The following is a 12,003-nucleotide window of genomic DNA, read 5'->3' on the forward strand; positions in this document are numbered from 1 at the left end:
CTGGACCCTTGTTAATGGTAGTGTTTGTACACTTATGTTGATCCTGGACCCTTGTTAATGGTAGTGTTTGTACACTTATGTTGATCCTGGATCCTTGTTAATGGCAGTGTTTGTACACTTATGTTGATCCTGGATCCTTGTTAATGGCAGTGTTTGTACACTTATGTTGATCCTGGATCCTTGTTAATGGTAGTGTTTGTACACTTATGTTGATCCTGGATCCTTGTTAATGGCAGTGTTTGTACACTTATGTTGATCCTGGACCCTTGTTAGTGGCAGTGTTTGTACACTTACGTTGATCCTGGATCCTTGTTAATGGTAGTGTTTGTACACTTATGTTGATCCTGGACCCTTGTTAATGGTAGTGTTTGTACACTTATGTTGATCCTGGACCCTTGTTAATGGCAGTGTTTGTACACTTATGTTGATCCTGGATCCTTGTTAATGGCAGTGTTTGTACACTTATGTTGATCCTGGACCCTTGTTAATGGTAGTGTTTGTACACTTATGTTGATCCTGGATCCTTGTTAGTGGCAGTGTTTGTACACTTATGTTGATCCTGGACCCTTGTTAATGGTAGTATTTGTACACTTATGTTGATCCTGGACCCTTGATAATGGCAGTGTTTGTACACTTATGTTGATCCTGGATCCTTGTTAATGGCAGTGTTTGTACACTTATGTTGATCCTGGACCCTTGTTAATGGTAGTGTTTGTACACTTATGTTGATCCTGGATCCTTGTTAATGGCAGTGTTTGTACACTTATGTTGATCCTGGATCCTTGTTAGTGGTAGTGTTTGTACACTTATGTTGATCCTGGATCCTTGTTAATGGTAGTGTTTGTACACTTATGTTGATCCTGGATCCTTGTTAATGGTAGTGTTTGTACACTTATGTTGATCCTGGATCCTTGTTAATGGTAGTGTTTGTACACTTATGTTGATCCTGGATCCTTGTTAATGGCAGTGTTTGTACACTTATGTTGATCCTGGATCCTTGTTAGTGGCAGTGTTTGTACACTTATGTTGATCCTGGATCCTTGTTAGTGGCAGTGTTTGTACACTTATGTTGATCCTGGATCCTTGTTAGTGGTAGTGTTTGTACACTTATGTTGATCCTGGATCCTTGTTAATGGCAGTGTTTGTACACTTATGTTGATCCTGGACCCTTGTTAATGGTAGTGTTTGTACACTTATGTTGATCCTGGATCCTTGTTAATGGTAGTGTTTGTACACTTATGTTGATCCTGGACCCTTGTTAGTGGTAGTGTTTGTACACTTATGTTGATCCTGGATCCTTGTTAGTGGCAGTATTTGTACACTTATGTTGATCCTGGATCCTTGTTAATGGTAGTGTTTGTACACTTATGTTGATCCTGGATCCTTGTTAGTGGTAGTGTTTGTACACTTATGTTGATCCTGGATCCTTGTTAATGGCAGTGTTTGTACACTTATGTTGATCCTGGACCCTTGTTAATGGTAGTGTTTGTACACTTATGTTGATATTGGAGTCATTGTTAGTGGCAGTGTTTGTACACTTATGTTGATATTGGAGTCATTGTTAGTGGCAGTGTTTGTACACTTATGTTAGTGGCAGTGTTTATACACTCATATTGATATTGGAGTCATTGTTAGTGGCATCGTTTGTACACTTGTGTTGATATTGGAGTTATTGTTAGTGGCAGTGTTTATACACTCATATTGATATTGGAGTCATTGTTAGTGGCATTGTTTGTACACTTATGTTGATATTGGAGTTATTGTTAGTGGCAGTGTTTATACACTCATATTGATATTGGAGTCATTGTTAGTGGCAGTGTTTGTACACTCATGTTGATATGGGAGTCATTGTTAGTGGCAGTGTTTGTACACTCATGTTGATATTGGAGTCATTGTTAGTGGTAGTATTTGTAGTCATGTTATCCTGGACCATTATCCCTGGACCTGTTGTTTGTAGCAGTGTTTGCAATCGTACTAATATCTTTGTAATAAATATGGCAGGTGGTGGAGAGTGCTGTTTCTGAGGGGTCGGGTTGGATGAAGCCAGAGTTGGGGAAGCAAACAATGGAAGCCAGTGGGGATGGAGTTTTGTGTTGGGAACAAATAGCAAAAACAGATTACTCAACTTCTCACAGAGGATACACAGGTGTGGGTTGCTTCCACTACCTCACACAGAGAGTACACAGGTGTGGGTTGCTTCCTTCACTGAATTACTTACCACTTCTTGATTCTTATGTTTATTACTGATTTGAAGATTTATTGAACAGTTCAGTTGTATGTATTGTTTGAAGGATTTAGGGAATGTGTATGAATACATATATTTGCATTACCATACTGGAGTAGAGCTACGCTTGTGGTGTTTCGTCTTCCATAGGCAATTTGTCGTATAGTATTAGTGCAAGACAAGCCAAGGGGAATGGAAATCTTCAGCTCAAAATCTTTCACACATCTCTGTGCATCATTAGGAGCTATGTAATGTTGCAAGAGCATCAACAGGTGGAATGAGGAGTATTCTCAGAGTAAGGTAGTGTGGTGATGCCAGTCAGTTTCTCTCCTCTGAGAGGAACTGTTGCTACTCTTGCAACATTGCATAGCTCCTGATACTGCACACAGATGCGTGAAAGATCTTGCATTGTTAAGACTGCCTGTCTGTGATTGTATTGCATAGTACTGATATATATATATTTGTTTATATATTCTCCAATGGTTGAATCAAACACTTCCTCTTGGAACCCATTCCAGCTGTTTTTCTACTATAATACTGTTTTTACAATGCCTATTTCTTTTTCAGTGTACGTGAAACTCATGCAATTGCTGAAGCACAGCAGGAAAAGAACTCGCGTCTAAAAGAGGCCTTTGGCATTTCTGAGTTTTTCGTGGAGGGGTCATCCCTAGACCCTAACAGAAAAGCCAAAGAGGAGTTGGCTCGGGCTGCAGCAGCAGAGAAACAGAAGGCAACATCAGAGGGGTTAGGAGCTGAGACTGGCAAGAAGTACGGCTGGGTTCACACCCCATCTCCTTCTCCAGACCGTTCTACGAAGAAGGAGAAAAAGGATAAGAAGAAGAAAAAGAAGAGGAGTAGGGATCGGTAAGGGGTCTTCCATATAGTATTTCCTTACAGCATTTCATTAATATTCTGAAAGCTCATTTATCTTTAAACTGTTCATGAGAAAAAGGGAATATCACTTGACAGTCTTGCAGTAGAAATTTTTTTATATAGGTTTATAAAGAATGCAAAACTGAACATAATTACGAGACATAAAAATTAGTAGTGTGTTTCATTTTCCCCATAAGAAATAATGGAAATCAAATTAATCCATTCCTGACACCCCAGGGTATGAAAAAAAATTTTTACCACATGAAATATACATTTTCCTAAACACATAAACAAGGAGACATGCATAATAACTATATTATTGTGTAACGAACAATAAATGACACCTTTATTAAAGATCTGCCAATGAGTGGTGAGATGGGAGGGGGGGAGATGATGTAGGTTATTTTTTTGGTTATTTTTTTGCATGAGGACTTTAGGTAGAATGTCCTTTTCTGGGGTTATTTTTTTGCATGAGGACTTTAGGTAGAATATCCTTTTCTGGGGTTACTTCCCTTCTTCTTTTAATGCCACTGGGAACAACTTGACAGTCACTGGATGTCTGTTGCATCAAAAATCTTTCAATAGAGCTCTGTACCTCTCGTTCCTTTAAGATTTTTCTAAAGTTGTTCACAACGTTGTCATTGTACAGGTTGCCAACACAGCTTGCAATAGCTGTGTCAGGGTGGTTTTCATCCATAAAGGTTTGCACTTCAAGCCACTTTTCACACATTTCCTTAATCTTTGAAGAAGGCAACTTCTTCAATTTCTCTCACCTCCTCTGAAGCAGTTTCCTCAGGTCCAGCCTCTTGCTGTTGCAGATGCTCTTGCAGCTCATCGGTGGTTAGTTCTTCATCGTCCTCCTCCACCAACTCTTCCACATCTTCCCCACTAACCTCCAACCTCAAGGACTTCCCCAATGCTACAATAGATTCCACAATTGGCATAGGCTCCTGAGGGTTAGCCCCAACCCCTTCAAAATCCCTCTCTTGTACACATTTTTTTATTTTTTTTTTTATTATCACACTGGCCGATTCCCACCAAGGCAGGGTGGCCCGAAAAAGAAAAACTTTCACCATCATTCGCTCCATCACTGTCTTGCCAGAAGGGTGCTTTACACTACAGTTTTTAAACTGCAACATTAACACCCCTCCTTCAGAGTGCAGGCACTGTACTTCCCATCTCCAGGACTCAAGTCCGGCCTGCCGGTTTCCCTGAACCCCTTCATAAATGTTACTTTGCTCACACTCCAACAGCACGTCAAGTATTAAAAACCATTTGTCTCCATTCACTCCTATCAAACACGCTCACACAAGCCTGCTGGAAGTCCAAGCCCCTCGCACACAAAACCTCCTTTACCCCCTCCCTCCAACCTTTCCTAGGCCGACCCCTACCCCGCCTTCCTTCCACTACAGACTGATACACTCTTGAAGTCATTCTGTTTTGCTCCATTCTCTCTACATGTCCGAACCACCTCAGCAACCCTTCCTCAGCCCTCTGGACAACAGTTTTGGTAATCCCGCACCTCCTCCTAACTTCCAAACTACGAATTCTCTGCATTATATTCACACAACACATTGCCCTCAGACATGACATCTCCACTGCCTCCAGCCTTCTCCTCACTGCAACATTCATCACCCATGCTTCACACCCATATAAGAGCGTTGGTAAAACTATACTCTCATACATTCCCCTCTTTGTCTCCAAGAACAAAGTTCTTTGTCTCCACAGACTCCTCATCAATTCTATGATTCACCTCATCTTTCATAGACCCATCCGCTGACATGTCCACTCCCAAATATCTGAATACATTCACCTCCTCCATACTCTCTCCCTTCAATCTGATATCCAGTCTTTCATCACCTAATCTTTTTGTTATCCTCATAACCTTACTCTTTCCTGTATTCACTTTTAGTTTTCTTCTTTTGCATACCCTACCAAATTCATCCACCAATCTCTGCAACTTCTCTTCAGAATCTCCCAAGAGCACAGTGTCATCAGCAAAGAGCAACTGTGACAACTCCCACTTTATGTGTGATTCTTTATCTTTTAACTCCACGCCTCTTGCCAAGACCCTCGCATTTACTTCTCTTACAACCCCATCTATAAATATATTAAACAACCACGGTGACATCACACATCCTTGTCTAAGGCCTTCTTTTACTGGGAAATAATTTCCCTCTTTCCTACATACTCTAACTTGAGCCTCACTAACCTCGTAAAAACTCTTCACTGCTTTCAGTAACCTACCTCCTACACCATACACCTGCAACATCTGCCACATTGCCCCCCTATCCACCCTGTCATACGCCTTTTCCAAATCCATAAATGCCACAAAGACCTCTTTAGCCTTATCTAAATACTGTTCACTTATGTGTTTCACTGTAAACACCTGGTCCACACACCCCCTACCTTTCCTAAAGCCTCCTTGTTCATCTGCTATCCTATTCTCCGTCTTACTCTTAATTCTTTCAATAATAACTCTACCATACACTTTACCAGGCATACTCAACTGACTTATTCCCCTATAATTTTTGCACTCTCTTTTGTCCCCTTTGCCTTTATACAGAGGAACTATACATGCTTTCTGCCAATCCCTAGGTACCTTACCTTCTTCCATACATTTATTAAATAATTGCACCAACCACTCCAAAACTATATCCCCACCTGCTTTAATATTTCTATCTTTATCCCATCAATCCCGGCTGCCTTACCCCCTTTCATTTTGCCTACTACCTCACGAACTTCCCCCACACTCACAACTGGCTCTTCCTCACTCCTACAAGATGTTATTCCTCCTTGCCCAATACACAAAATCACAGCTTCCCTATCTTCATCAACGTTTAACAATTCCTCGAAATATTCGCTCCATCTTCCCAATACCTCTAACTCTCCATTTAATAACTCTCCTCTCCTATTTTTAACTGACAAATCCATTTTTTCTCTAGGCTTCCTTAACTTGTTAATCTCACTGCAAAACTTTTTCTTATTTTCAACAAAATTTGTTGATAACATCTCACCCACTCTCTCATTTGCTCTCTTTTTACATTGCTTCACCACTCTCTTAACCTCTCTCTTTTTTCTCCTTGCATCACTTCTACTTTGTAAAAACTTCTCATATGCTAACTTTTTCTCCCTTACTACTCTCTTTACATCATCATTCCACCAATCGCTCCTCTTCCCTCCCGCACCCACCTTCCTGTAACCACAAACTTCTGCTGAACACTCCAACACTACATTTTTAAACCTACCCCATACCTCTTCGACCCCATTGCCTATGCTCTCATTAGCCCATCTATCCTCCAATAGCTGTTTATATCTTACCCTAACTGCCTCCTCTTTTAGTTTATAAACCTTCACCTCTCTCTTCCCTGATGCTTCTATTCTCCTTGTTTCCCATCTACCTTTTACTCTCAGTGTAGCTACAACTAGAAAGTGATCTGATATATCTGTGGCCCCTCTATAAACATATACATCCTGAAGTCTACTCAACAGTCTTTTATCTACCAATACATAATCCAATAAACTACTGTCATTTTGCCCTACATCATATCTTGTATACTTATACACATTGTGGCCACTATTTCCTCCAAGCAGAGTTCAAGGTTCTCTTAGTCACTCCCTCCCAAGACTTACCTATAAGGTTTACACAACTGAGGATACTAAAGTGATCTTTTCAAAACTCTCTTATTCAAATTCAAAGTTTATTCTCTATAAGGATTACAATGCTGAGTTTACAGAAATTTGGTTATTGTGTGGTTTACATGTATTAAAATAGTGATTACAGAGTGTACCACTAGAACGCTTAGCATGGCTAGGCATTTCGGGCAGACTTAGTTTTATTCTTAATTGTAAAATATTACAAATTATGAGGTAAGTTGGTATTATGGCTAAGTGACTAAATACTAGTTTGTGAGTTTAGCAATGTGAATGCTTTTGTTTTGGCACAGTACATAGTTTCAGTATTGGAGTATCACAGGATTCATTATTTTAAGATTGAGATTAATATTTCTGTTTATGGTCAAATGAGTGAGTGAGTGTAAGTGTGAACCACCAGGTGGTATTCGTGTAGTTAGTTGACGGGGTGTATCAGGGAGATAATTTGTTTTCTAATGGTAGTTTTGAAGGTGATGAATGTGTCTGCAGTTCTAGAGTTCTCAGGTAGGGTATTTCAGATTTTAGGGCCTTTGACATACATTGAATTTTTGTAAAGGTTTAGTCGGACACGGGGAATGTCGTAGAGAAGTTTGTGTCTGGTGTTATGCCTGTGGGTTCTGTCACAACTATCAAGAAAGCATTTTAGGTCAAGGTTGATATTAGAGTTTAAGGCCCTGTAGATGTAGATCGCACAGTAGTAAGTGTGGATGTACTGAACAGGGAGTAAGTTTAGGTCTATGAAGAGTGGGGGGGTGTGTTGCCAGGGATGGGATTTAGTGATTATTCTTACTGCAGCTTTTTGTTGGGTTATTATTGGCTTTAGGTGTGTTGCTGCAGTTGATCCCCAAGCACAAATAGCATAGGTGAGGTATGGATAAATAAGTGAGTGGTATAGTGTGAGAAGGGCATTTTGCGGCACGTAGTATCGTATCTTGGAGAGGATCCCAACCGTTTTGGATACTTTTTTGGTTATATGCTGGATATGGGTGCTGAAATTCAGGTTGTTGTCAAGGTATAAGCCTAGGAATTTGCCCCCATTATTTCTGGTAATTAGAGTGTTGTCAATCTTAATGTTAATTTGTGCATCTCCTACTCTGCTACCAAACATAATATAGTAGGTTTTGTCAGTGTTAAGCGTAAGTTTATTGGCTGTCATCCAAGTCGATATTTTGATCAGCTCCTCATTCACAATGGTGTTGAGGGTGGCAAGTTTAGGGTGAGAGATGACATAAGTCGTGTCGTCAGCAAAGAGAATGGGTTTCAGGTGTTGGGATACGTTTGGAAGGTCATTGATGTATATGAGGAAGAGCAGGGGACCAAGGACACTTCCCTGCGGAACTCCAGTATCAAGTGGCCATGTTGCTGATGCTGTGTCTTTAATGGTGACATACTGATACCTATTAGTAATGTAAGTTTTGAAATAAGCAAGCGCATGGCCTCTTATACCGTAATGATCAAGTTTGTGGAGTAGGATGTCGTGGTCTACTGTGTCAAAAGCTTTTCTTAGGTCAAAAAGCTTTTCTTAGGGCCAATCGAGTGTCTGAGGTCACTTCAAAGCACTTTTGAAACATAGCTTTTGTGTAGAGTTTTTTGAAATTGGAAATGACCTGCTGGTCCATGGGCTGGAGGAGAGGAGTGGTATTAGGAGGCAAAAATTTGACCTTGATGAAGCTCATGTCCCCAGAAAGTCACTCTGCCAAGTCTGAAGGATGGCCAGGAGCATTGTCTAAAACCAGGAGGCACTTAAGGTTCAAGTTCTTTTCCATTAGGTAATTTTTCACAGTGGGGGCAAACACATGGTGAAACCAGTCATAGAAAAAGTCCCTAGTGACCCATGCCTTACTGTTTGCCCTCCACAGCACACACAAATTAGCCTTTAGGACAGTGTTTTTCTGAACACTCTGGGAGTTTCAGAGTGATACACCAATAAAGGCTTCACTTTGCAATCACCACTAGCACTACCACACAGCAAAAGAGTAAGCCTGTCTTTCATAGGCTTATGTCCTGGGAGTGCCTTTTCCTCCTGAGTAACGTAGGTCCTGTTTGACATTTTCTTCCAAAACGGGCCTGTTTCGTCACAATTAAACACTTGTTCAGATTTCAATTCTTCACTGTCTTTGTACTCCTTGAATTCCTTCATATATTTTTCAGCTGCATTTTGGTCCGAACTGGCAGCCTCACCATGCCTTATCACACTATGTATGCCACTGTGATTCTTAAATTTCTCAAACCAACCTTTTCTGGCCTTAAATTCACTCACATCACCACTAGTTGCAGGCATTTTTTTAATTAAATCATCATGCAACTGCCTTGCCTTTTCACATATGATTGCTTGAGAGATGCTATCTCCTGATATCTGTTTTTAGTTTATCCACACCAGTAACGGTCTCTCAACATTTTTGAGCACTTGCGATCTGTGTTTCATAAAGATACTTGCACCTTTTGCAACAACAGCTTCCTTGATTGCCTGTTTGTTGGCCAGGATAGTAGAGATGGTTGATTGGGGTTTGTTGTACAACCTGGCCAGCTCAGAGGCTCGCACTCCACTTTCGTACTTATTCACTATCTCCTCCTTCATTTCAATAGTAATTTTCACACTTTTTATCACAGGGTTGGCACTAGAAGCTTTCTTTGGGCCCATGGTGGCTTATTTAGCAGTTAGAAGCACTTAAAAAACTTCAAAAAATAGAAAATGTTCTGAATCTATGCGTGGGAGCGACCGCTCTGGCTTGTAAACAATGGGACAGTAACTGAAGGCAGGCCAGCTGAGGCGTGCTTAGGCCACACAGACACATGGACGCGTACCGAACAAATGCTGTAGGTTGAGTTTTTCAATGTATGTCGGGGTCAAATTTTTACGCTGAAACGCATCTTAGGTCGGTTTTAACGTAGGTTGGGGACATCATATGTCGGGGGTCCGCTGTATTATGTCACATTATACATAGATAAACATGACATTTTATTATTTTTTAACAGGTTTTAAAGTACAGTACAGTAATGACAATATGCATATACTATATACGTATTATTAATACTGCAGTGGACCCCCGGTTCGCGAAGTCATCGGTATCCGATAAATCCAGTATCCGAAGCATTATATCGCAAAAAATTTGCCTTGGTTCCAGTTACAAAACCCGGTATGCGATATGATTCATACGAGAAGTGTCCACGTGTGGCCTGAACTGCCCCATGTGTGCCAGTGTTTACAAGCCAGCCAGTGTGCGCGCATCTAAGGATACATTTGGTACATTCCATATTATCACTGTTTTTGGTGCTTGTTTCTGCAAAATAAGTCACCATGGGCCCCATGAAAGCTTCTAGTGCCAACCCATCGAGACCAAGGGTGCTAATGACTATTGAAATGAAGAAAGAGATAGTAATTGCAAAGTATGAAAGTGGAGTGCGTGTGTCGGACCTGGCCAAGTTGTATAGTAAATCCCAATCAACCATCTCTACTATAGTGAGCAGGGAAACGGCAATCAAGGAAGCTGTTCTTGCAAAAGGTGCAACTGTGATTACAAAACAGCAATCGCAAGTGTTAGAAAATGTATAAAAAGGAATTTGTTTGGTGTTCTGGTAGCGGGTGGTTAATAATACGTCTTCGGAGGCTTCTTACTTTATTGTTAAGTCGTGGTGGGTACACAGGCTTGTGTTGTGCCCATGGCCCGGGCAGGGCCATCCCACAAGAGAGAGCTACTAGTACTTGTGTCTTCCTGCTAGGCTGCTGTGTGAGTGAGACGGAGGCATGGGCCGGCAGGCTGGCGTGCCTACTGAGAGGCCTGGCTACAGAGGGCAGCACCTGAGTGGCGCGAAATATGAACTAAGCTGGCAGACAGCATGGGCTGTCTGTGCAGACAGTACAGGCTGCCTACATACGCTCGGCCACCTACCGCGCGTCGTCCCGACACGACAATACTGGTGGTAAAAGAAACTCGGTCTCTCTCTCGTAGGAACAGGGCACAGAACACAAAATAAAAACATATATATACATATGGACATGGAAAAAAAAACTTCCTACAGGGAGGGAAGAAAAAAACATGTGGGGTGTGCTAAACATCGTGGTCAGAGGCAATGAGCGTCAAAGGGCATCACTGCACGCCTTCCTGCGTCTGGACATACTGCAACACGGGAGACATCGCTGCGGCTGATCTGTGACGTAACAGGTTACGGTCTCCTCTGGAACGGTGAAGCAGTCATCGTAGGAGTCGCTGCAGGTTTTCACTCAACCTGGGGCACGACATGCTGGTGCCCTCGAGTGAGGTGTCGACAAAACTAGGCAACTGGGCAGGACTTCTGGCAAGCGACTCAGGAGGACACTTCTCGACTGGTACTGTTGCTGGGCTGCCGGCAAGCGTGGAGTGAGTTGTGGAGCGAGTCGTGGCAGAGACGACTGGGCGAAACATCTGGGAGTCGTAACATCATGCCCCAGACTGCAGTGACAGAGCTAGCAGTCAAAGTGACATCTTCTTTGTGCAGGCTGCTCACTGAAGCTTGTGACACGAGGCTGACACAGCGCCTGCCGACAGGCCTAACTGCGGCTTGGCGAGTATCATCTCGCCACTGTTGGAGTTATGGCAGAGGTTAGTCTAAGCATCCCCAGACTTGTTTCTCTGACGGTCTGGAGGTGAAGTGAAACAAATCTCGATGGGAATCGTAGCAGGTACGATTCTGCAGAACATCACGAGCGACGAGCATAAAAGCTTTCTGTACAAGAGGGCTCATACGCTCAGGGCTGAGTAATCAGCTGTCAAACACACTGGTCACACGGGTGACTTAACACAGTGGTGCTACTCAGGTCTGGCTCAGACCTCACTGGGCACACGGAAACTTTACACACACCGCGGTACAACATGGCTTAAACTAGCAAATGATGCTTTTCTGTGCACAAAACTGACACTAAGACATATACTAAAATGTGAGAACACTGACTGAGAGGAATTAATTAACACACGACATATATTTTCTCTCAATCTTCTCGACAATATTAAAATAATTACTAGAAACACTCGATGTGAGATAATGTGATGTCAGGCGTGATGACGTCAGCAGCACTGTGACGTCAGCAGACATCTCGAGGTGACGTCAGGCAGACATCGTGAGGTGACGTCAGCAGACATCGTGACGTCATGAAGTCGGGCAGCATCGTGGGTGACGTCGATGTGATGCGGGCAGCAGACCACAGCATGAGGCCTGGGACATCTGGTAACTCACGTGGCTGGTAGATCCATCGTGACATCGCCCACACCCACGTG

The 12,003-nt window shown here is 42.3% G+C and overlaps 1 protein-coding gene across 4 annotated transcripts in view; it reads left to right on the forward strand.

Moving 5' to 3' along the window:
* Positions 1-12,003, forward strand: part of LOC128686058 (SRRM2 protein homolog rsr-2) — a 350,784-nt gene that overhangs the window by 259,940 nt on the left and 78,841 nt on the right. For all 4 annotated transcript variants that reach the window (XM_070083996.1, XM_070084003.1, XM_070084014.1 and 1 more), the window contains one exon: positions 2,792-3,088. In XM_070083996.1, the coding sequence (XP_069940097.1) occupies positions 2,792-3,088 (297 nt within the window). The remainder of the gene's footprint in view (positions 1-2,791; positions 3,089-12,003) is intronic.

The sequence above is a fragment of the Cherax quadricarinatus genome, chromosome 1 (assembly GCF_038502225.1).
Source record: "Cherax quadricarinatus isolate ZL_2023a chromosome 1, ASM3850222v1, whole genome shotgun sequence".
Classification (NCBI taxonomy): domain Eukaryota; kingdom Metazoa; phylum Arthropoda; class Malacostraca; order Decapoda; family Parastacidae; genus Cherax; species Cherax quadricarinatus.